The sequence below is a fragment of the Talpa occidentalis genome, unplaced genomic scaffold, assembly GCF_014898055.3.
Source record: "Talpa occidentalis isolate TD23 unplaced genomic scaffold, MPIMG_talOcc4v2.1 talOcc4.12, whole genome shotgun sequence".
In the NCBI taxonomy this organism is placed as follows: domain Eukaryota; kingdom Metazoa; phylum Chordata; class Mammalia; order Eulipotyphla; family Talpidae; genus Talpa; species Talpa occidentalis.
In genome coordinates, this window is record NW_023601212.1 from 48,403,636 (window position 1) to 48,429,960 (window position 26,325).

General features: G+C 39.5%; 2 protein-coding genes across 3 annotated transcripts in view; both read right to left on the minus strand.

The window, feature by feature from the left end:
- LOC119241164 (olfactory receptor 7A10-like) overlaps positions 1 to 26,076 on the minus strand; it is a 31,144-nt gene extending 5,068 nt beyond the window's left edge. The window contains exon 1 of one of the 2 annotated variants that reach the window (XM_054693399.1): positions 25,951 to 26,076. In XM_054693399.1, coding sequence (XP_054549374.1) covers positions 25,951 to 26,045 — 95 coding nt within the window. In that variant the 5' untranslated portion in view covers positions 26,046 to 26,076. Of the gene's footprint in view, positions 1 to 753; positions 842 to 25,950 lie in introns of those variants that run through there. The other variant, XM_037506269.2, reaches the window with a different exon arrangement.
- On the minus strand, positions 24,501 to 25,381 carry LOC119242243 (olfactory receptor 7A10-like). Its single transcript, XM_037507984.2, has 2 exons — positions 24,995 to 25,381; positions 24,501 to 24,709 (listed from the first exon to the last, which is right to left on the minus strand). The coding sequence occupies exons 1-2, from the start codon at positions 25,347 to 25,349 to the stop codon at positions 24,501 to 24,503; spliced, it is 564 nt and encodes a 187-aa protein (XP_037363881.1). The 5' UTR covers positions 25,350 to 25,381.
- Positions 26,077 to 26,325: the final 249 nt, after the last annotated feature.

A 26,325-nucleotide genomic window follows, 5' to 3' on the forward strand; every position in this document is an offset into this window, starting at 1 on the left:
AAATGATGTAAGAAATATATAATAAAATTAAAAAAAACATAAATCTTAAAAAAAATACCCACCTTTGCTAGTAATTTATTTTTTTCCAGGTGGATAATCTTATAACCAAAGGAATAGAAAATACCATACATCTGTTTCAGGAGCTAAAGTTGCATGACAGCATTTGCAAGCAAGCAGTTTCTGGTCTTGATCTCCACTGTATAGGAAAATTTTTGAATATACCCCATCTTAAAAGTAAAAAACAAAACAAAACAAAAGAAGCCCCTATTTCAGTCTATAACCTTTGGTTAATAATCTATTAACCCACTCTCTTTAACTGCAAAACTCCGTGTACATACTCTTAAAAAATCATTATAGTTATTTTTTAATTTTCACTCGTTGATTTTTATAAACTCTTTGATTTCTCCCCTCAGCTGTAGTCTCTATAGCTCTCCCATCACCTTAGTCCCTTGTGCTCTCCCCTCCCCTGCTGTGTGCCTGAGATCAAGTCCAGCTGGCAAATTTTGTATTTGTTGGACATATTCTATTTTTACTGGAAACATTTCAAAATTCCCAATCTTTTTCCATTTGACTTTCTAGTGATCATTTATGAGTACCTGATCTTTGTGATGCCTAGATTTTATTCATTTATTTGTCTGGAATCATACAAGAATAATTAATTAGGCAAGGAAGCAAACAGGCAACCACAGGTGAATGTTCCTGGCCCACATATTCTCTGACCCTGTCGTTCAATCGCCACTGTGTTGGACTCACCCTGGTGGGATTTCTGAGAGAAAGGTCTCCGTGTGGAAGTCTGAATTTCCCATTGGATGGTAGTGTTGGAGACTCAGGCTGTGTTCCAGACCAGAGAGTAAAAAGGAATAAGAACTGGTCCCCAAGCTAAACCTGGCTCCCTGTAAAACAGAACTGAAACCCAAATCAAAACCATGCCCCGTTTATCTCAAGGTTACGCACTGGACAGGAGGTATTTACAGCTTCCACCTGTGCTCCTTGGCACATTTCCCTCTTGTGCCCTCTCAGCACATGATTCCCTTCGGACACTGGTCTGCATTGAAAGGAAAATTTTCTGCTGATTGCTCCCAAGAGACCAGGTTGGAGAGAAGTGAATAGTTTCTTTTGTGTTAGGTATTACTCTTTTTCCATGACCGCATTTTCTGTCAAGAGGTCTAAAAATCCTAGCACCTTATTGCTTTGGGGAGAAGATCAGGGTGAGGCCGGAGGCATGGGGGTGAAAGAATTCACCAGAGACAGAGTTGAGAACAGAACAGGTGGATTTGTTGAAATACACTGCTAAGGGAAGCAGTGGCGAGATGGGAGAAGTCTGTGTGAGAAGGAGCATATGAGGGTCGCATTTCTACTCTTATCCCCGCTTCCTAAAGGGGCTGCCAGTTTGCACTAGTTACCTGCTGGGATTCCTGGTCTCTGATACTGGCTTTTCACGCAGAAACATGTTCTGGCTTTCTCTTTTGTGTCCCTAGAGCTGGACTGGTTCTTCTGGTTGTGGTGGTCGGTTTTATAGCCTTGTCCAGAGGCAACCTTATCCATTCCCTTATCCATTCCCTTATCCATTCCAGCCTTCCTAAGCTGCCTGCAGGGTCAGGAGTGGGGGCTTACTTTTTTACCTAAATTGTACCCTGAAATTATCTCAAATCTCAGGCAAAGTTTTCTCCATATTTAAGACTGAGGAACTTGTCTTGTTAGGTCCCTTGTGTTTTCAAAGTATTGAATTTTGATGCGGGCACAGCCATGATATCTCTTGAAAATTGCTATTCTACTTTTCAACAAGAGGGAAATTGTGTCCTTTGATATAAATCTTGGGTGCCAAACTCCTTTGCTTTATGACACATTTGTTATTATAACAGTTACAAATCTCTTACTTATATCACAACTTAAGAGGTGTCATACACTCCCTCATTTCAACATGTTTGTTAAGTCTAAGAGATACACCTATTGAAGCATGATGATCTGAATTAAACCTCCCAGGTTTTGTTTGATTTCATTTATAGAAAAGTCCATCTTATGGTGTGGAACTAAACTTCAGAAATGGAGCTTAGAGAGGTTTAATGATCTATTAATATTATAATTGAAGTAGGGATGATACTTTCAGTTTGATTTGTCAGAATGCCTCCAGTTCTCAAACTTCATGGTAGCAGTTCATAGAAAGAGATAAATTATTCCTGTAGATATTTGGAAGGATGCTGCTAAAAGCTGCAATACACGGGATAACCCTGATAAAAATGCTATTTTGCACAAAATTGACAATGAGAAGGTGAGAAAACCTTTTCTATACCAACACTTCTGCAATTAGCATACTTGTATAAATGCAGATTCTGATTCAGCTGGGCTGGTATGCCCACAATATGCATTTCTTTTCTTTTCTTTCTTTTTTTTTTTTTTGCATGAGCATGGTTCTTTCTGAGTACATTTTTGTTTTTTATTTTATTATTTTATTTTTATTTTATATATTTTTACATCATTTTTTATTTTTTGCACAATGTATGCATTTTCATCTTGGGTATATTTCCCATACAATTCCCACTACCATTGTTTTTTTTTTTTTTTTTAATAATAAATTTTATTTTTATATTCCCCATACACTTGCAGCCCCCCCATTCTGACCCCAATCCCTCCCCTCCCGCCCCCGCCCCTAAAAGTGTCTCTGGTTCATAGTTTTTTGTTGATTTTGATTTTCGCTTTCTTATAGTTATTCATTTCCCTGGTCCCTTATTTAAGTTTTCTAGATTCCTGCTATGAGTGAGACCATCCGGTATTTTTCTTTTTCTTTTTGGCTTATTTCGCTGAGCATGATCCCTTCCAGCGCCATCCATGTTGCTGCAAATTGCATGTGTTTATCTTTTTTGAATGCTGAGTAATATTCCATGGTATATATGTACCACATCTTCTTGATCCAGTCATCTATTTTTGGGCATTTGGGTTGTTTCCAAAGCTTAGCTATTGTAACAGTGCTGCTATAAACATAGGGGTGCAGGTGTTCTTTGGAATTGATGTTTCTGTGTCCTTTGGGTAAATACCTAGGAGTGGAATTGCTGGATCATATGGAAGCTCTATGTTTAGTAGGTCCAGAAATCTCCACACAGCTCTCCACAGTGGTTGGACCAGTTTGCACTCCCACCAGCAGTGCAGGAGAGTTCCTTTTTCTCCACACCCTCGCCAACATTTGTTGTTGCTAGTTTTTTTAATATGTGCCATTCTCACTGGTGTGAGATGGTATCTCATGGTAGTTTTGATTTGCATTTCCCTGATGACAAGTGATGTTGAACATTTTTTCATATGCCTGTTGGCCATTTGCATTTCCTCTTCAGAGAAGTTTCTTTTTAGCTCTTCTGCCCATTTTTTGACTGGATTATTTTCTTTGTTGTTGTTGAGTCTCATCAGCTCTTTGCAGATTTTTGTGATCAGTCCTTTATCATTAGTGTTGGGTGCAAAAATGTTCTCCCAGTTGGTGGGGTTTCTCTTTGTTTTTGTTATTGTCTCTTTGCTGTGCAGAAGCTCTTTAATTTGATGTAGTCCCAGCTGTTTATCTTTGCCTTCACTATCACTGCTTGGGTGATGTGTCTGTAAAGATGTCTTTGATGTGCAAATCACGTAGTGTTTCGCCTATATTTCCTTCTATATATTTTATGGTTTCAGGTCTTATGTCAAGTTCTTTAATCCATTTTGAGTTGATTTTTGTGTATGGTGTGAGGTAGTGGTCAAGCTTCATTCTTTTGCATGTAGCGACCCAGTTTTCCCAGCACCATTTATTGAACAAACTTTCTTTGCTCCAATGCATAGTCTTTGCTCCTTGTCAAAGATTAGTTGACCATAAATCTGTGGTTTATTCTGGATTTTCTATTCGATTCCATTGGTCTGTATGTCTGTTCTTGTTCCAATACCATGCAGTTTTGATGATTATGGCTTTGTAGTATAGTTTGAAGTCTGGGAGTGTGATGCCTCCATTTCCTTCTTTTTTTTTTCAGGAGAGCTTTGGCTATTTGGATTTTTTTATGATTCCATATGAATTTCATCAATAATTGTTCTATTTCTTTGAAGAATGACATTGAAATTTTGATTGGAATAGCATTGAATCTGTATATTGCTTTGGAAGGATGGCCATTTTAATAATGTTTATTCTTCCAATCCATGAGCAGGGGATGTCTTTCCATTTCTTTGTGTCTTCTTCTATTTCTTTTAACAGTGTTTTATAGTTTTCTTTGTATAGGTCCTTTACCTCTTTTGTTAGATTTATTCCCAAATTTGATTTTTTTTTGTTTCAATAAAAAAAGGGATGGTTTTTTTGATTTCTTCTTCTTCAGATTTATTGTTTGTGTATAGGAAGGCTACTGACTTTTGCGTGTTGATTTTGTATCCTGCCACTTTACTGAACTGATTGATAAGTTGAATTAGTTTTTCTGTGGAGTTTTTGGGGTTCTCTGCGTATATTATCATATCATCTGCAAATAGTGATAGTTTGACTTCTTCTTTCCTATTTGGATTCCTTGGATGTCTTTCTCTTGTCTTATTGCTCTGGCTAGGACTTCCAGTATTATATTGAAAAGCAGTGGTGAGAGTGGACATCCTTGTCTTGTTCCAGATCTTAATGGAATTGCTTTCAGCTTTTCACCATTGAGAATGATACTGGCTGTTGGCTTGTCATAGATGGCCTTTATGATGTTGAGGTATGTTCCTTGTATCCCAAGAATTTCAAGGGCTTTTATCATGAATGGGTGTTGCACTTTGTCGAAAGCTTTCTCAGCATCTATTGATATTATCATATGGTTTTTATATTTCTTTTTGTTGATGTGTTGGATAACGTTGATTGATTTTCGGATGTTAAACCATCCTTGTGTCCCTGGAATGAATCCTACTTGGTCGTGGTGAATTATCTTATGGATACATTGTTGGATTCTGATAGCTAAAATTTTATTGAGGATTTTTGCATCAGTGTTCATTAGGGAGATTGGCCTGTAGTTTTCCTTTTTTGTGTTGTCCTTATTCGGTTTTGGTATTAGTGTAATGTTGGCTTCATAGAACGTGTTTGGTATTGTCCCTTCCTTCTCAATTTTTTGGAAGAGTTTGTGAAGGATAGGTACTAATTCGTCTCTGAATGTTTGGTAGAATTCATTTGTAAATCCATCAGGTCCTGGGCTTTTGTTTTTGGGAAGGTTTTTGATTACCATTTCAATTTCGCTGCTTGTAATTGGTCTGTTTAGGTGTTCTATTTCTTCTTTATCTAGCTTTGGGTGATTGTAGAGTTGTAGGAATTTGTCCATCTCCTCTAGATTGTTGAACTTGTTTCCAAATAACTGTTCATAGTAGTTACTGATTATTCTTTTGATTTCTGCTGTGTCCGTTGTGATTTCTCCTCTTTCATTGATGATCCTGTTTATTTGTGCTTTCTCCCTTTTTTCCTTTGTGAGCCTGGCTAGGGGTTTGTCTATTTTATTTATTTTTTCAAAGAACCAGCTCTTGGTTTCATTGATCTTTTGTATTGTTTTTTTACTTTCTATTTCGTTTATTTCTGCTTTGGTTTTTATTATTTCTTTTCTTCTACTGGTTTTGGGGTTTTTTGTTGTTCTTTTTCTAGATCTTTGAGCTTCGAGATTAGGTTGTTTCTTTGAGTTCTTCTTGTTTCTTGATGTGAGCTTCTATTGCTATATATTTTCCTCTTATTACTGCTTTTGCTGCATCCCATACATTTAGGATATTGGTGTCCTCCTTGTCGTTCAATTCAAAGAATTTTTTAATTTCTTCTTTGATCTCCTCATTAGTCCAGTGGTCTTCCAGTAATCTCCATGAGGTAGGAAAGTTCCTTGCCTTCTTTTTATGGTTTATTTCTAGTTTGATGCCTTCATGGTCAGAAAAGATGGTTGATATGATTTCAATCTTGGTGTGTCTGTTGATGTTTGTCTTCTGACCCAGTATGTGGTCGATCCTGGAGAATGATCTGTGTGTGCTTGAGAAAAATGTGTACTCCGTTTTTTTGGGGTTTAGTGTTCTATAGATGTCTGTTAAGCCCAATTGCTCTAGGTCCTTATTTAGAGCTTTGGTTTCTTTACTTATTTTTTGTCTTGTTGATCTGTCCATTGTTGATAGTGGTGTGTTGAAGTCTCCCACTACGTATGTGTTTTCTCTGATGTCTGTTTTCAGAGAGGACAACAGTTGTCTGATATATTTTGGTGCTCCTTCGTTTGGTGAGTATATGTTAATGAGTGTTATTTCTTCTTGAAGTATTGTCTCCTTGATCATAATGTAGTGACCATTGGGGTCTCTTTTTATCTTTTTGAGTTTGAAATCTGTTTTATCTGATATAAGTATAGCTGTTCCTGCTTTCTTTTTTGGTCCATTTGCTTGTAGGATTGTTTTCCATCCTTTAACTTTGAGCCTATTTTTATCTTTTGTAGTTAAATGTGTTTCCTGGAGACAGCAAAAGGTTGGGTTTTCTTTCTTAATCCAGGCTGCAACTCTGTGTCTTTTTATTGAAGAGTTTAGTCCATTTACATTTAGATAATTTAGTTAATATTGATATGTTAGCATCTGTATTTGCCATTGTGTTTGTCTTTCCTTTGATTTTATTTATTTATTCTTTTAATAACTGTTTTTTTTTGGCCTTCTTTTATTGTTATTCGTCCCTCTGAGGTTCTGGCTTTAGGATTCCTTGTAGTATTTTTTGGACTGGGGGTTTAGTTGTAATGAAATTCCGGAGTTTCTGTTTGTCTGGGAAGGTCCATATTCTTTCTTCAAAGAGGAAAGAGAGCTTTGTGGGATAGAGTATTCTTGGTTGGCATCTGTTTTCTTGGAGTCTGTTGACTATGTCCCTCCACTCTCTCCTTGCCCGTAGTGTTTCTTCGGAGAAGTCTGATGTCAGCCTGATTGGCTTTCCTTTGAATGTTATCTGTTTCTTCCCTCTTGCCAGCTTCATTATTTTTTCCTTGTCCTGGATTCTTGGGAGCTTTACTATTATGTGTCTTGCTGTATTTTTCCTTTTGTCGTGGAAGTTTGGTGTTCTTCTTGCTTCTTGTATATCAATTTTTAGCTCCTTCTTCACATTTGGGAAGTTCTCTTCAATTATCTCTTTGAATATTTTCTCTGTTCCTACATCTCTCTCCTCTCCTTCTGGTATTCCTATAACTCTTATATTTCTTTTCCTCATGGAGTCAGATAGTTCCCGAAGTCTTTCTTCAGTCTTTTTCCTTCGTACTTCTCTTTCCTTTTCTGTTTTGGTTCTTTTTATTTCTGTGTCTTCAAGAGTATTTATTCGTTCTTCCATTTCATCTATTCTGCTTTCATTGCTTTTCCCAGAGTTCTTTAGTTCCTCCATTAATTCTTTGATCTCCTGCGTTTCTTTTGCTTCCCTCTTTAGGGACTCAATTTCCTTCTTCTGATCATTGTTTTCCTTTATGAGTTCTGTCATTTTTTTAATCACGGCAATTTTATATTCTCTTTCTGGAAGGCTCAGAAGTTCTTCCAAGTTACTGTCGTTGCAATCTGGGGTTGGTTTTCTTTTTGTGGTGTGCTTTTTTCCTGAGGAGTTGTTAGGTTGTGTTTGGTTCTTCTACTCCCTACTGTCTGTTTTCTAATTTGTCGTATGCATTGGGACACTGTGTTGCTGGGCCTGGCCTGCATCTTGGGTGAGCTTCTCCGCTCCCCTCTGGCTCCTTCAGGGGCCATCTGTCTATTTCAAGCAGTCTTTACTGAAGAAAGATCCCTGTTCTAAAATGCCGATGTGGGGACACACTCCCCTGTGTGCTTGGTCTGCCCCAGCGGTGGGTTCCCGCTCCCCCTGTGTGTTTGGACTGCAGACCAGAAGGGGCCTGGAGTGGGCGAGCTTCCCCGCTCACCTCTGGTTCCTGAGGGAGCCTTCTGCAGGCAGTCTTTACTGAAGAAATGTCCCTGTTCTAAAATGGCGATGCGGGGCACACTCCCTGCGCATCCGGTCTCGGGCACACTCTTCTGCGTGCCCGGTCTGCCCTGGCCGTGTGTGCCCGCTCCTCCTGTGGGCTCAGACTACTTGTCGGAAGGGGCCTGGTGTGGGCTAACTTCCCAGCTGGCCACTTGGTCCTCCAGGAGCCTTCTGCCGGTTTCAAGTCGCTAGATGGCGCCAGAAATCTCTCCTAGATCCCTTGGGGAGCTGTTTTTTCCACCCAGTGGGACAGGGAACAGACCGGGAATGGTAGGGTAAACCTCAAGGCTTTGGGGTGCTGTGTCTGCCTTGTGCCCCACTGTTGTGGAGAAACTCACACCCCGAATTTCGTGCCCGGGTCTCAGTTCCAAAGCCCTCAGGTCCAGGACGCGGGCTGTATCCCAGTTCAGTGTCCGCAAAGATGGAGTCTTTTGCACCCAGCTCCCGTGTCTGGGTACCTGGTTCCTGATTACTCAGTGAGGGGCTTTCACCTCAGTGAGGGTCCACGCACGTCTCCCCGCAAGCCTAGGTCACAGGTGTGGGGACCTGGGCAGCCACGATCCCGAACCGCGTTTGCTTTTCAAGTGCGCTGCTTTCCCGCGCAAGCTTACTGGCGGCCCGGGGCTGTGTGCGGGTCTCCAGTCTCTTTGTTCTCTAATGGTGCCCAGAGCCATTCGCTCACCACAGCAGCGAATCCTGCAGGGTTCTCCACAGCTCCAGTTCAAGGGGTGTGGTGGCTGAAATAGTTCCTTTCCACTCACAGTCCCGCTTGCTGCGTAGTTTGTTCTTGTTGGTCGTTTTAGTTTGTTGTTTTCCTCCTCTCTGCTGGTCGGCACTCTGTGGGTGGGGGAGGGGAGCAGGGTTCTGCGCTTTCCTCCCTTCTAGTCCTCTTATGGCAACTTTCTTCTTCAGGTAGTTTGCTGGAGTCGTCCGTTTATCTTCCGTGTCCCAGTTCTCACTGGGACCTGCCGCTTTTCCTCCCTAGTAACTTTTTTTTAATGGGAGATCTTACTCGCAGCCTCTCCTTGCCGCCATGTTGCCTCATATATTTTCTTCTTTCCCTATTTGGATTCCTTGTATATCTTTCTCCTTTCTTATGCTCTGGCTAGGACCTCCAGCATTATATTGAAGAGCAGTGGTGAGAGAGGACATCCTTGTCTTGTTCTTGATCTTAAAGGAAAGGCCTTCAGCCTTTCGCCATTGAGAATAATATTGGCTATCATATATGGCTTTTATCATGTTAAGGTATGATCCTTCTATCCCAAGAATTTCAAGGGCCTTCATTATAAATGAGTGTTAGACTTTTTGAATGTTTTCTCAGCATTTATTGATATGATCACATGGTTTTTATTTTTCTTTTTGTCAATGTGTTGAATTATACTGATCAATTTTCATATGATGAACCATCCTTGTACCCCTGAGATAAATCCAACTTGATTGTGGTGTATTATCCCTTTGATGCATTGTTGGATTCTGTTGGCAACGATTTTCTTTTTAATTTTCTTTTTATTTATATAATTTTACATCATTTTTCATTTTTATTTTATTTATTTATTTATTTATTTATTTACTTACTTACTTACTTTTATTTTTATATTCCTCATACAATTGCAATCCCCTTATTTTGACCCCAATCCCTCCTCCCACACCCCCATAGTGTGTCTCTGGTTCATAGTTGTTTGTTGATTTTGATTTTTTCTTTCTTATAGTTATTCTTTTTCTTGGTCCCTTATTTAGGTTTTCTAGATTCCTGTTATGAGTGAGACCATCTGGTATTTTTCTTTTTCTTTCTGGCTTATTTCGCTGAGCATGATCCCTTCCAGCTCCATCTATGTTGCTGATAATTGCATGTGTTTTATCTTTTTTGATTGGTGAGTAATATTCCATTGTGTATATGTACCACATCTTCTTGATCCAGTCATCTATTTTTGGGCATTTGGGTTGTTTCCAAAGCTTAGCTATTATAAATAATGCTGCTATAAACATAGGGATGCTGGTGCTCTTTGGAATTAATGTTCAGGTGTCCTTTGGGTAAATACCTAGGAGTGGAATTGCTGGATCATATGGAAGCTCTATCTTTAGTAGGTTGAGGAATCTCCACACAGCTTTCCATAGTGGTTGGACCAGTTTGCACTCCCACCAACAGTTCAGAAGAGTTCCTTTTTCTCCAACCCTCGCCAACATTTGTTGTTGCTAGTTTTTTTAATATGTGCCATTCTCACTGGTGTAAGATGGTATCTCATGGTAGTTTTGATTTGCATTTTCCTGATTGCAAGTGATGTTGAACATTTTTTCATATGCCTGTTGGCTATTTGTATTTCTTCTTTGGGGAAATTTCTTTTTAGCTCTTCTGCCCATTTTTTGACTGGATTATTTTCTTCATTTTTGTTGAGTCTCATCAGCTCTTTGTAGATTTTTGTGATCAGTCCTTTTTCATTAGTGTTGTGTGTAAAATTTTTCTCCCAGTTGGTGGGGTTTCTCTTTGTTTTGGTTATTGTCTCTTTTGCTGTGCAGAAGTTCTTTAATTTGTTGTAGTCCCAGCTGTTTATCTTTGCCTTCACTATCACTGCTTTGGGTGTCGTGTCTGTAAAGATGTCTTTGAGTGCATGTCATGTAGTGTTTCACCTGTATTTCCTTTTATATATTTTATGGTTTCAGGTCTTATGTCTAATTCTTTAATCCATTTTGAGTTGGTTTTTGTACATGGTGTGAGGTAGTAGTCAAGATTCATTCTTTTTCATGTAGTGAGCCAGTTTTCCCAGCACAATTTATTGAACAAACTTTCTTTTCTCCAGTGCATATTCTTTGCTCCTTTGTCAAAGATTAGTTGACCATAAATCTGTGGGTTTATTTCTGGGGTTTTTTTTTGGTTCCATTGGTCCGTGTGTCTGTTCTTGTTTCAATACCATGCAGTTTTGATTATTAAGACTTTATAGTATAGTTTGAAATCTGGGAGAGTGATGCCCTATTCCTTTCTTTTTTTTCTCAAGAGGGTTTTGGCCATTTGGGGTTTTTGGTGGCTCCATATGAATTTCATCAATATTTTTTCTATTTCTTTGAGGAATGACATTGAAATTTTAATTGCAATAGCATTGAATCTGTAGGTTGCTTTTTGTAGGATGGCCATTGATAATGTTAATCCTTCCATTCCATGATCAGGGGATGTCTTTCCATTTCTTTGTGTCTACTTCTATTTCTTTTAACAGTGTTTTATAGTTTTCTTTGTATAGGTCCTTTACTTCTTTTGTTAGGTTTATTCCCAGGTATTTGATTTTTTTTGTTTCAATAACAAAAGAAATGGTTTTATTGATTCCTTCTTCTTCAGATTTATTGCTTGTGTATAGGAAGACTACTGATTTTTGTGCATTGATTTTGTATCCTGCCACTTTACTAAACTGATTGTTGAATTAGTTTTTCTCTGAAATTTTTGGGGTTCTCTATGTATATTAACATATCGTCCACAAATAATGATAGTTTGATTTCTCCCTTTGTTGTCAAGGATTTTGTTGAGGATTTTTGCATCAGTGTTCATTAGGGAGATTGACCTGTAATTTTCTTTTTTTTGTGTTATCTTCGTTTGGATTTGGTATTAGTGTAATGTTGGCTTCATAGAACGTATTTGGTAGTATTCCTTCTTTTTCAAGTTTTTGAAAGCGTTTGTGTAGGATAGGCACTAATTCATTTCTGAACATTTGGTAGAATCCATTTGTGAAGCTGTCTGCTCCTGGGTTTTTTACAGGGCAACCCCGATATGAAATTGGTTGCCTGACTGTGGGTCTTCACCTGTGCTCTTAAAAGGGACTTAATAATACTCAGCTGCATGCCCACACAAAAGGTTAATAAAGGGTTTATTTACAAAAGAAGGGGAAATGAAGAAATGAATAACTCATGGAGAAAGAGCGGGACATAAATTCGTGAATGTGTCCTACCAGTTCCGCTGCCCTGAATCCCAATGGCACACTGAGAGCTGGCAAAAAAAGCCAAGAGCTGTGAGGCCAAGAGAGCAAGCCTAGGCCCACATGTCTGGTTTTATACCAATCCCGGCTGCTTAACTCCACCCTCAGGTCTTAGTAACCCTCCCTTTGGTAATGATGGGATTTGTCATTCCCAGTGTCTTGATGGCTTTGGTCTGGTGTGGGTTGGAGTCCTCAATACCTGTAAGGAGATTGCTCAGGACATCCTTTCCCCCTAATGGGTTTTTGTTTTGGGGGAGTGTTTTGATTACTACTTCAATTTTGCTGCTTGTAATTGGTCTGTTTAGGTGTTCTATTTCTTCTTTAACTTTGGATGATTACATCATTCTAGGAATTTGTCCATGTCTTCTAGATTGTTGAATTTGTTTGCATATAAGAGTTTATAGTAACCTCTGATTATTCTTTTGATTTCAATGGAGTCTGTTGTAATTTCTCCTCTTTCCTTTATAATCCTATTTATATGTGTTTTCTCCCGTTATTTCTCTGTGAGCTTGGCTGCACAGAGAGGTTCGTCTATTTTGTTTATTTTTTCAAAGAACCAACTTTTAGTTTCACTGATCTTTTGGATTTTTGAAATTTCCATTTCATTTATTTCTGTCTTGATTTTTATTATTTCCTTTTGTCTCCTGGTTTTAAGGTTTTTTTGTTGTTCTTTTTCTAGTTCTTTGAGATGTGAGATTAGGTGGTTTCTTTGAGTTTTTTCTTGTTTCTTTATATGAGCTTGTATTGCTATATATTTCCCTCTTATTACTGCTTTTGCAGTCTCCCATACATTCTGGTAATTGGTGTCCTCATTGTCGTTCAACTCAAAGTATTTTTTAATTTCTTCTTTGATCTCCTTATTAGTCCAGTGGTCTTCCAATAGTGTGGATTTCAATCTCTATGAGGTAGGAGGGCTCCTTGTTTTCATGATTTATTTCTAGTGTGATGCCTTTATGATCAAAGAAGATGGTTAGAATGAATTTTGATCTTAATGTATCTGTTGATGTTTGGTCCTGTGGCCTCTGTATGTGATTGATTCTGAGAATGATCTTGAGCACTTGAGAAAAATGTGCACTCAGATTTTTTTGGGTGCAGTGTCCTATAGATGCCTTTAAGCCCATGAGTTCTATGTCTTTATTAGGGCTGTAGTGTCTTTATTTTTTGTCTTTTTGATGTGTCCATTGGTAACAGTGGGGTGTTGAAGTCTCCTACTATATATACATTTTCTTTAATGTCTATTTTCAGAGCTGATAATAATTGAATTTGGACTCTTGGAAGCTTTACTACTATGTGTCTTGCTGTAGTTTCCTTTCATTGTGGTAATTTGGTATTCTTCTATTTTTTTTTTTTTTTTTAAAGATTTATTTATTTATTTATTTATACAAGCACTGGGTACAGTCAGAAGCGCGGGAGGGTGAGAGAATTCACCAGAGCCAGAGCAGGGAGCAGAGCAGGCAGAAGGACTGAAGTACACTGCTGAGGGGAGCAGCGGGCGGCAGGTGAGGTCTGCGCACCATGTGGGACCCTCCTCCGGTGGCCGGGGAGCAGCCGGGGATTGAACTGTCGCTGCAGAGGCTGCGGGCAGCTTCGCAACCCAGCGTTCAACCACTGCGCCACTGGAGAGGCCCGGTATTCTTCTATTTTCCTGTATGTCTATTTTCATCTCCTTCTTCATGCTTGTGAAGTTCTCTTTGATTGTCTCCCTGAATAGTTTCTTGGTGCCTTTGTCTCTCTCCTCACCTCCTGGGATTCCTATAACTCTTAGATTTCTTTTCCTCATGGTGTCAGAAGCCTTCAGATCTGGGAGGCAGGTGGTAGTCCAGGTCAGTGCCAGCAGATATGATGGCTTTTGCACCCTGCTCCTGTGCCCAGGTGCCCGGTTTTTGATTACCCAGTGAGGATTATTCACCTCAGTGATGGCTCCTGTGCATCTCCCCACAATCCTAGGTCATGGGTGCGGGGACTTGGGCAGCTAAAATCTGCGTATGCTTTTCGAGCACATGAGTTTTCTGCACAAGCTTACTGGCTAGGCTTTGGCTGTTTGCCGGTCTCTCTCCTGAGTCCTTATCTTCCTCTAATGGCGCTGAGTTTTCAACTTCCTGGTGCTATTTGCTCACCTCCATGGTGATTCCCAAAAGGTTCCCCACAGTTCCTGGTCACATGGTGTGGTGCTTGCAGTAGTTCCTTTCTGCTCACTATCCTGCTTGATCTCTAATTAGTTCTTGTTTTTTATTTCTCTCCTTTCTGCTGGTTGGAATGTGCTGGCTTTGTGGGTGGGGGAGGGTAGCAGGATTCTGAAGCTTTCCTAACTTCTCATCCTGTTAGTACAGCTTTCCTCTTTGGGCAGTTTGCCAGCATTGGCAGCTTATCTTACATGTCCCGATTCTCACAGGGATGACTGCTTTTTCTCTCTATTACTTGTTTTTATGGGAGAACTTACTTGTAGCGTTTCTTCACCTCCATGTTGATCTCTATCTGTATCCTCATTTTCCTGTTTTGGTGTTCTTTATCTTCTTTATGTGGCTTTGAATGTTTATATCATTCTAGGAAATTGTCCATTTCTTCTAGATTGTTGAATTTGTTTGCATATAATCATAGTAAACGATTATTCTTTTGATTTCAATGGAATCTATTGTGATTTCTCCTCTTTTGTTTATAATTCAATTTAAATGTGTTTTCTCCCATTTTTTTCTTTGTGAGGCTGCCTAGAGGGTTGTCTATTTTGTTTATTTTCTTGAAGGATCAACATTTGGTTTCACTGATTTTTTTAAAAAAGATTAATTTATTTATTTATTCATACAAGAGCCAGGGTACAGGCCAGAGGTGTGGAGGGGTGGTAAGAGGATTCACCAGAGACAGAGTGGGGGACAGAACAGGAAGATTGACTGAAGTACACTGCTGAGGGGAGCAGTGGGTGAGACAGGAGAGGTCTGCTGCGTCATGTGGGTTGCTCCCTGGCTGGCCAGGGATCAAACTCATTCTGCAGTGGCTGCAGATTGCTTCAAAGATTGCATCTTAACCCTTGTGCCACCAGGGAGGCCTGTTCATTGATCTTTTGGATTTTTAAAAAAAATTTCTATTTCATTTATTTCTGCTTTGATTTTTATTATTTCCTTGTTGCTATTGGCTTTAGGGGGTATTTGTTGTTCCTTTGTACTTCTTTTTTGGTTCTTTATATATCTGTATCTACAACAGTACTGATTCTAGTTCATCCTCCTTCTAGTTCATCAATTCTGTTTTCGTTACTTTACCCAGAGTTTTCTTGAGCTCTTCCATTAATCTTTAATATCGTGTGTTTCCTTCATTTCTTCTTTAAGATTCAATTTCATTCTTGTATTTCTAATATTATTCTTTTTCTTTTTGTCTTCTTCATTATTTTCAATCATGGCAATTCTAAATTCCCTAACTGGCTGGCAGAGAAGTTCTTCCATGTTTGTTGTAGAGTTCTGGAGCTTGTTTTCTTTTGGTGGTGTGTCCTTCCCCAGAGGGCTTGCTTGGTGAATTTGAATTTCCTTTTCCCTGTTGCTTGTTTTCTAATTTGTTCTATGCATTAGGCTGCTGTGCTCCTGGTACTGGCAGGCATCCTTTTGGGGTGCTTCTACTAGGATGTCGGTAACTCATAGCTGGACTGAGTCTGGCCCTATTATGCCAGACTCCACAAGGATAGTGATGCTGTTGGTGTTAATGGACACTGTTTCTGAAGATCACTGAGTCTCTGTATGCTGCTGTTCTCTTCCCGTATAAGGCCATCTTAACCTTTGTTAGCAGAGTCCTCCCTCTCTCCTACTCAGTTCTGAAAGGGGGACGTGGGGTCACCTGCCTCCAGCATCCTGTGCAGGCCTGTGATTTCCTGTTCACCTTTGTTTGCAGAGCCCGTCCTCTGTCTTTACTCAGTTCCAGAAGGGTAAGAGAGTAAGATTGATATAATGTAGAGAGTAAGATTGATATAATGGTGTTGACTCTGCATCTGCCATCTAGGTAGCACTCTCTCTCAGGTTGCTTGCTCTGGGGAAGCCAGTGGGTGGGTCATAAACAGCCCATATAGAAGGTTCATGTGGCTAGAAATGGAGATTTCTTCCAATAGCCATATGAGTGAGTCATTTCCCATACAAATCCTCCAGCCCCAGTCACGCCTTCATGATGCAGTCTTGGCTACAACTTGACCGCTGTCTTGAAAGGGACCCTGAGCCAGAAGAACCCAGGTAACTCTCCTGGATTCCTGATTATTGGAAACTGTTGGATATTTACTCACTTAATGTTTTCTTTTTAAGTTTTTTTTTAAATTTTATTTTATATATATTTGACATCATTTCTCATTTTGCACACTGTATGCATTTTCATCTTGGTAATAGACCCCATACAATTCCCCCCACTATTGTTTTGATCTTAGTCCCTTCTCCCACCCCTGTACTGTGTCTCTGGTTTATAGTTGCTAGTTGATTTTGATTTTTACTTTGTTATAATTATTCTTTTTCCTGGTCCCTTATTTGGGTTTTCTAAATCCCTGCTATGGGTGCGACCATCTGGTATTTTTCTTTTTCTTTGTGGCTTATTTCACTGAGCATGATCCATTCCAGCTGCATCCATGTTGCTGCAATGCATGAGTTTATCTTTTTTTGATTGCTGAATAATATTCCATTGTGTATATGTACCACATCTTCTTGATCCAGTCATCTATTTTTGGGCATTTGGGTTGTTTCCATAGCTTACCCATTGTAAATAGTGCTGCAATAAACATAAGGATGCAGGTGCCCTTTTGAATTAATGTTCCTGTGTCCTTTGAATAAATACTTAGGAATGGAATTGCTGGATCATATGGAAGCTCCATCTTTAACAGATTGAGGAATCTCCACAGCTCTCCATAGTGGTTGGACAAGTTTGCACTCCCACCAGCAGTGCAGGAGAGTTCCTTTTCTCCACATCCTCACCAACATTTATTGTTGCTAGTTTTTTTGATATGTGCCAATCTCACTCGTGTAAGTTGGTACCTCATTGTAGTTTTGACTTGCATTTCACTGATTACAAGTGATGTGCAACATTTTTTCATATGCCTGCTGGCCATTTGCATTCCTCTTTGGAGAAGTTTCTTTTTAGCTCTTCTTCCCATTATTTTACTGGGTTATTTACTTTGTTTTGTTGAGTCTCATCAGCTCTTTGTAGATCTTTGTGATCAGTCCTTTATCATTAGTGTTGTATGCAAAAATTATCTCAGATACGTGGGGCACTCTGTGTCTTGGTTTCTGTCACTTTTGGTATACAGAAGATCTTTAATTTAATGTAGTCCCAGCTGTTTATCTTTGCCTTCACTACCACGCTTTGGGTGATGTTTCTTTAAAGATGTTACTGAAGTGTATGTCATGTAGTGTTTTGCCTATATTCCCTTCTGTATATTTTATGGTTTCAGGTTTTATGTCTAGTTCTTTAATCCATTTTGAGTTGGTTTTTGTGCATGGTGTGAGGTAGTAGTCAAGCTTCATTCTTTTGCATGTAGTGACCCAGTTTTCCCAGCACCATTTATTGAACAAACTTTCTTTGCTCCATTGCATATTCTTTGCTGCTTTGTCAAAGATTAGTTGACTGTAAATAGGTGGGTTTATTTCTGGATTTTGTATTTGGTTCCATTGGTCTATGTGTCTGTTCTTGTTGCAATACCATGCAGTTTTGATTATTATGGCTTTGTAGTATAGTTTGAAGTCTGGGCATGTGATACCTCCAATCCTTCTTTTTTTTTTCAGGAGAGGTTTGGTTATTTGGGGTTTTTGGTGGCTCCATATGAATTTCCTCAATATTTGTTTGATTTCTTTGAAGAATGTCATTGAAATTTTTATGGGAATAGCATTGGATCTGTAAATTGCTTCTGGTAGGATGGCCATTTTGAACATGTTAATTCTTCCAATCCATGAGCAGGGGATGTCTTTCCATTTCTTTGTGACTTCTTCTATTTCTTTTAATGGTGTTTTATAGTTTTCTTTGTATACATCCTTTACCTCTTTTATTAGGTTTATCCCTTTTGTTAGGCACACTCCTTTCTGTTGGTCAGAGTGTGAGGGCTTTGTGGGTAGGGGAGGGTAGTAGGGTTCTGAGCTTTCCTCTCTTCATGACCTCTTTTATGGCAACTTTCCTCTTTGGGCAGTTTGTCTGAGTTGCCCTTGTATCTTTTGTGTGTTTGTTCTCTCTTGGACCTGCCACTTTTCCTCCTCCCTATTAATTTTTTTTTTTTTTTTAATGGGAGGCCTTACTCACAGCATTTCTTTGCTGCCATGTTGATCCGTCTCTCACTTATTCTGATTTTCTTTTTGTGGTGTGTGCTTCTGCAGAGACCTTGCTTGCTATTTGTATTTTCCCTCTCCATTTTGTTTGTTTTCCAATTTGTTCTATGTGCTGGGCCTCTGTACCACTAGTACTTGTGGGCAACTCTTCAGGGTTCTGCTACTGGGACTTCAAGGACTGGTGGCTGGGCCAAATCTGGCATTGTCACAACAGGCTTTGCAAGGACAGTGATGCTGTGGGTGGGTTGATGGGCGCTGTCTCTGAGGATCACTGATTCTCTGTATGCTGCTGGTGTTTTCATGTGCATGCATACCTTAACCTACAATGCCTGGCGTAGTCTGTGCATGGGCTTGGGTGTTCATGCAGACTCTAACACTGTGTGTGGGCCAAAAGGCACTCTCCCAAGTGGCTGCTGCTTCCCATGGGGGCTGGGCCCTGCCTCTGACTTCCTGGATTTACTTGCTATTCTGGATGGGGTGCACAGGTGCTTGGGGGTTGCTGACCTCCCACAGCTATGTGCAGGCCAGAGAGCACTGTCCTGGATCTCACTGCTCACCTTTGTTTGCTGGGACCTCCCTCTACCTTTACTCACTTCCAGAAGGGATCCTCAGGGGCCACTTTCCTCAACAGCCCTGTGAACCTGAAGGCACTTCCCTGGGACTGGCTGCCCACCTTTGTTTGGGGAGCCCTCCCTCTGCCTTTACTAAGTTTCTGAAGGGTGTTCAGGGTCACTGCCCTCCAAACACCTCACAGGCGGTCCTGCCCTTTCTTGGTACTAGCTGCAAAGCATTGCTTGTGGAGCTCTCCCTCTGCCTTTACTCAGTTCTGGAAGGGGGATGCAGGCCTCCATCCTCCATCAGCCTTGCAGGCAGGCGCACACTTTCCCAGAACTGGCTGCTCACCTTTGTTTGCAGAGCCCTCACTATCTTATGAAATTTTAATGATGAAAAACATAACAGGGAGAATGAACTTATGTTATATCATGTGGTTTCAAAAGAACTGTACAAATTGAATGGAACACTAAACCTAATTGAAACAAGAGGTAAAATAGAAATTATTGAATAATATCAACATGAAAGAATTAATTGATTAAGACTTATACATAAAATAATACAATATGTAATGTGGCCAGAGTTTTCTGGCATATAGCAGATGCTACGTTATTGTTTGTTAAATGAAGTAGGAATCAGCTCTCAGTATATAACAGTATTTACTATACTTCAAGTTTGGCATTAATTTATTTGGAAAGGTTAAATCGTTGAATGAAAGCTGATACCAATGACTATCAAACCCACAGAAATGAAGTTGTTCCTCTTCCTCAAATATCTGACATAAAATCAGAGGGATCATGATCAAAGTGTCAGCGTGATTTACATTTCAGATGAAGACCTAGAAAACTACATATAAAATCTATGGATTGGCAGAATCACCTCAAATGAAGCAGAAACTCAGAACTAAGAATATATATGTTGCCAGTAAATTTTAAACATTTTTATGGCCCAAAAGAGCCTCCAAAATCCATTGAGAAACAATGAGTTGTAAAAATCACTTGAAATTCCAATAACTGCAAAAATGGACAAAGAGTATGTGGAAATAGAAAAATACTGGGCAAACAAATGGTGATCAAATATATAAATATTTTCTCAAACTCAGGATTAACTTTTAAAAATAATTTATACATTTGTATATTTTACATCTTTATGTATTATATATAATATAGATATTTACATCATTATATATCTTTTACATCATATATTATATATATTTTACATCTTTGTTCATTTTTTTAAACAGTGTTTGCTTTCTTTTCTCAGGTGTAGTCCCCAAAATATTTCCACTGCCATAGCCTTTGCAATTTTCCGCCTTCATTTTGATCCATACCTCCCCTTACCTACAGAGTGTCTCTAATTTATAGTTTTCTGTTTATTTTTGTTATGTTTTGTTGTGTCTTTTAGTTGCTGTTGTTATCCCCCTTATTTGGTTCCCCTATATTCCTTCTTTTTTGTTCTGACTTATTTCACTGAGCATATTCCCTTCAAGCTCCATCCATGTTGCTGTGAATGGCATGATTTATCTTTTTTGATTGCTGAATAGTATTCCATTGTGTATATATACCATATCTTGTTGATCCAGTCATTTGTTTTGGGGCATTTGGGTCATTTCCAAGTCTTACGTACTATAAATAGTGCTGCAATAAACATAGGGGTGAAGGGATCCTTTTCAATCAATGTTTTTGTGTCCCTTGCATAGATCTGTACAAGTAGAATTGCTGGGTCATATGGGAGTTCTATTTTTAGTAGTCTGAGGAACCTCCAGACAGCTTTCCATAGTGGTTGGAGCAGTTTGCATTCCCACGGCAGTGTAGGAGAAGAGTTCCTTTATCTCCACATCCTCGCCAACATTTGTTGTTGCTAGTTTTTTTGATATGTGCCATTCTTACTGGTATAAGGTGGTATCTCATTGTGGTTTTGATTTGCATTTCCCTTATTACAAGTGATGTTGAACATTTTTTCATATGCCTGTCCACCATTTGCATTTCCTGTTTGGAGAAGTGTCTGTTAAATCTTCTGCCTAATTTTTTTTGCTGAATTGTTTACTTTGTTATTGTTGAGTCATGTGAGTTCATTGTCTATCTTTGTGATCAATCCTTTATCACTTGTATGGAGTGCAAAAATTTTCACCCAATCAGGGCCTCCCCGGTGGCGCAGTGGTTGAGCGCTGGCTTGCGAAGCTGCCCGCGGCCTCTGCGACGCCGGTTCGATCCCCGGCTGCTCCCCGGTCACCGGAGGAGGGTCCCACATGGCGCGCAGACCCCTCCTGCCGCCCGCTGCTCCCCTCAGCAGTGTACTTCGGTCCTTCTGCCTGCTCTGCTCCCCGCTCTGGCTCTGGTGAATTCTCTCACCCTCCCGCACCTCTGACTGTACCCAGTGCTTGTATAAACAGAACAAACAAATAAATAAATAAATAACATGACTCCATAAAAAAAAAAAAAAAAAGATTAAAAAAAAAAAATTAAAAAAAAAAAAAAAAAATTTTCACCCAATCAGTGGGAAGTCTTCTGTTTTTGGTTAGTGTCTCTTGCTTTACAGAAGCTTTTTAGTTTGAATGTAATCCCAGCTGTTTATCTTTTCCTTGACTTTCTTTGCTTTGGGTGATGAGTCTTTAAAGATATTACTGAGATGTAAGGCTTGTAGTGTTTTACCTATGTTTTTTTCTATATATTTTATGGTTTCATGTGTTATGTTCAGTACTTTTATCCATTTAGAGTTGATTTTTTGCATGGTGTGGGTAGTAGTCTAGTTTCATTCTTTTGCATGTAGTGGCCCTGTTTTTCCAGCACCATTTATTGAACAAACTGTCCTTGATCCATTGTATGTTCCTTGCTCTTTTGTCAAAGATTAGTTGCCCATATATGTGTGGTTTTATTTCTGGGATTTCTATTCAATTCCATTGGTCTGTGTGTTTGTTTCAGTACCATACTGTTTTACTTATTATGGCTTTGTAATATAGTTCAATGCCTGGGAGTGTGATACTTATTCTCCTTTTTTTTAGGCACAGAACTTAGGCTATTTTAGGTTTTAGCCACTCCAAATAAATTTCATCAGCATTTGTTCTATATCTTTGAAGAATGTCATTGAGATTTTTATTGGAATAGCATTGAATATGTAAATTAAATTCCTTTTGGGAGAATGGCCACTTGGATAATATTAATTTTTCCAATCCATGAGCAGGGGAGGTTTTCCATTTTTATTGTCTTCTTCTGTTTCTTTTACCATGTTTGGTAAAACATAGGTCCTACACCTATACAAATATCAACTATCAAGTATTTGATTTTTTTCTTAATTATACAGGGATAGTTTTCTTCATTTATTCCACAGCTAACACCACATTTATAAAATAAAATCTATAAACTTGTTCTCTAAAATAAGGTACAATAGGAGGCTGTGCACTCTCACCACTTTTGTTTGACATAGCCCTGGAAGTCTTAGAGCTTCATTCAGTTTAAGAAAAACAAAAGGCATCCACATCAGAAAGGAAGAATTAAAACTTTATTTTCAGATGACCATGTTATTTAATGATAACCAAAATGATCAGAAAAAAATGTCATAAGTAATGAACTAGGGGCCTCCCTGTGGCACAACGGGTTAAACACAGAACTGTGAAGCTATCTGCAGCCTCTGCAGCACAAATTTGATCCCTGGCCTGACAGGGAGCAAACTCTATGGTATAGCAGACATCTCCTGTTGTGCCTGCTGGTCCCCTCAGCAGTGTATTTCAGTAGGTCTGCCTCTTCTGTTACCTTCTTTGTCTCTGGTGAATCCTCTCACCCCCTGCACCTCTGGCCTGTGCCCCAGACCTAGGATGCATAAATAAATAAATCTTAAAAAAAAAGAAGTAATGAACTAACTCAATAAAGTCCTGGGACTTAAAATCAATATACAAAATTAATTGCATTTTGAAATACTAAAGCCAACTGTCAGAGAAATTAGGAAAACAATTCCACTTACAATGGTATCAAAAAGAGTAGAGAACCTATGAAAAAATTTAACCAAGCAAGTGAAAGAGCTATACATGGATAATGTAAGACTCTGATGAAAGAAACTGAGAAGACATAATAAATGGATAGTTATTCTCTGCTCATGGAATGGAGGTATTGATGTTGCTTATGTGGCCATATTGCTTAAAGCAATCAATAGATTCAGTGCAATCCCAATGAAAATTCCAGTGGATTTTCCCAGAAACAGATCATTTAATCCTACGATGTAATGAAACCACAGAAGATTGAGTAGCCAAAGCAATTTTGAGTAAGAGGAACATCTTTTCATTATTAAGATAGAAGAATTTCCTGAGCACAAATTACATGGTGGATGACCTTGAAATTGTTCTTTTCTCAGCTATTTTAATGGTTATGACAAAATTTAGAAAAAGGGAAGTAATTCCTTGAGAGAAGGAGGTGAGGCATAAGTGTAGGCAACACTGGAATTTTTCAAGCAAGAAAAAGAACATGATACAATAAGGAATATAAATACCCCAAGCATTTATTCCAGTGGGTACACACCCTACCACATATTGTCTCCAGTCCCCTATACCTCAATGGACAGCATCAAAACGAATTTTGTTGCATAGTAATCAAATGTGTGATTTAAAATTGTCTCATCACCTTCAATGCTTTTTTCCTAGCTCAAGACCACAGTAGATAAATCCATTTTTGAAATTTAATTTCCCATGTAGGCTCTACTGGGAGATGTATTTTAAAATTGATTTGTGTCAGCGATTATGGTAGGCATTGTATACATCAAACTAAAAAACAGAATAAAAGCAGGAGATCAGACATAAAACACAACAGCATATTTAAGTCTACCTTATCAGTGAGATGAGTTAAGGTGCTTAAACAGAAAAGAATGCCAGAGCAAATGTGCAAATTTGGGTTACAATTTTTCCTTATAGTAAAACTATATAAATGGGTTTAGTTGCCAAATATAGTTTTTTCCATATGTGTAACACAACTCATGACGATTCTTCAGGAAAAATAAAGAAAAATATTTGGGATGATATATGTTGTTTGAGAATAAATTATTATTTTTTTTTTTTAAAATTATTAATTTATTTATACAAGCACTGGGTACAGTCAGAAGCGTGGGAGGGTGAGAGAATTCACCAGAGCCAGAGTGGGGAACAGAAGAGGCAGACCGACGAAATACACTGCTGAGGGGAGCAGCAGGTGCAGCAGGAGGCGCTGCCAAAGCTGCGGGCAGCTTTGCAGCCCAGTGCTCAAGCACTAGGCCACCAGGGGAGGCCCAGAGAAGAAATTATTCTTAAGCTATACATAGTTCCCCACTAAAAAATAGGAATTACTGATTATTTCTTTTTTAAAATTTTATTTATGTATACAAGAACTGGGGTGTAGGCCAGAAGTATAGGGGCTAAGAGGATTCACCAGAGACAGAGTGAGAACACGACAGGCAGATCTACTGAAATACACTGCTGAGGGTGAAGCAGGTGAGATTTGAGAGGTCTGCTGTGCCATGTGGGCCAGCTCCCCATCCTGCCCGCATATAACTCATGCTGCAATGACTGGTAACAGCTTGATAGCACTGTCTTTAACCCCTGCACCACCAGCGAGGCCCATATTTCTGAAAAAGTGTTGCAAAACATTTTGGAAATAACATTGGAGAGACTGAGTATGTATCAGAGTAGAAAACATACTAATGTGAACTTAATAATTGTATAGGGAATTTTATTGGCTAGAGGTCAATGAAATGGAAATTCTGGGATATAATTCATAAGAACAAGTTCAGTTCCCCTGGTGTGATGACATAATAGCAATTTTTGGTTCCAAAATTTTCAGCTCTGCACTTGCAGGCATATCTTCAGCCCCTAGACAATTTTTTGGCAGCCACCCCAAACATTTTTTTCAGAGCCCCCTTTATGTCTCTGTTCCTCAGACTGTAGATGAAGGGATTCAGCATGGGTGTGACCACGGTGTACATGACCGATGCTATTGCACTTGAGTGTGGGTTGTGGGGAACGGCGGAGCTAATGTACACTCCGAAGGCAGTGCCATAAAATAAGGAGACAACTGAGAGGTGAGAGGCACAGGTGGAAAATGCTTTATGCTTCCCCTGAGCTGAAGTGGTTCTACATATGGAGGAAACTATTTTAGAGTAAGAGTAAAGGATCCCAGTGAGGGGCCCCCCACCCAGGAACACCATTAGAAAATATATCACCAAGTCATTAAGAAAGGTGTCAGAACAGGAACACTGAAGAACCTGGTTGAGTTCACAGAAAAAATGGGGGATTTCCATGTTTGAGCAGAAAGACAGTCGCAACACCATTAGGCTATGTAATAAGGGATTCAAGACACCCATGCTCCAGGACACCAGGACCAGCAGCCCACAGAGCCGGGGGTGCATGATGACCGTGTAGTGCAGCGGGTGGCAGATGGCCACAAAGCGGTCATAGGCCATCACGGTCAGCAGGAAGTTATCCAGCCCAGTAAAGAGCATGAAAAAATACATCTGGGTGATGCAGCCTTCAAAGGTTATGGCTTTGCTCTGTGTCTGGATGTTGACCAGCATCTTGGGGATGGTGGTGGAGGTGAAACAGATGTCCGCAAAGGACAGGTTGGAGAGGAAGAAGTACATGGGGGTGTGGAGGCGGGAGTCTGATCTGAAGGCCAGGATGATGAGCAGGTTCCCCAACACAGTGATGAGGTACATGGAGAGGAAAAGCAAAAAAATGAGGGGCTGCATTTCTGGTTCCTTCGATAACCCCAGAAGAATAAATTCTGAACTGTGAGTGTCATTCCTTGGTTCCATGTGGCTGACTAGGAAAGAAAAAGTAATGATTTATTTTTCACAAATGGGCATTACTCACTTAGAAGAAATGCTATTATGTATTTTTCAGTGAAGAAATAAATACCAATGTGATTTTATGGAATGTTTTCTTTTCACTTTATCTCGTGTCTCTCCAATTGGATGAGATCATGTATTTTGTGTGTCTGCTAGTGGCCTGTTCGGCCACCATTATTTTATGTGCACTTCTGCCTTCCTATACCAAGGTTAGAACTGCCCAATCAATCAGTCATAGGAAAATCTTACAAGGTATCTTTCAAATCAAGCAAGAATAGAAAGCTTGATCTGTCTGGGAAGGGCATGCATCATGAGTTATGACCGGGAACACTTGGGGGGCTGACTGATGTATGACAAGGGACCCCCCCGCTGTTCAATGGAATGGCTTGTTGATAAGATTAGAACCATGGCTGGGGTTTGGGGTCTAGTTTCAATTACAACACTTGGTCATTAAGCAGATAAGAATTACCTGGTCAGCAGACTCATGTCCCCCGGCTGCCCTAGATGAAAAAACTCATTCTTTAGTTTCAACCATCTTTTTCTCTTTGTCCTCCTGTCCCACATTACTGTGCTGTAGGATTAGTCTATCAATGAAAAAGCCATCATCTTCCTTGTTCAGCAGCATCCTGCATTGTGCAGCCTGCTCCATGACTCCCATGTCTCTCAGTGTGGTGTTGCCGACACAACAGGATGCTCAGAAATAAAACTTCTGTAATTCATTGACTTAGAAACAATATCTGAGTGAATACAAGAACACATGATGTGTCAGATGGTGACTGTTGCTATGAAGACAAAGAGGACTGGTGTAAGGAAAGTAGTCAAGGTGAAAGTGTTATTTTTTTTT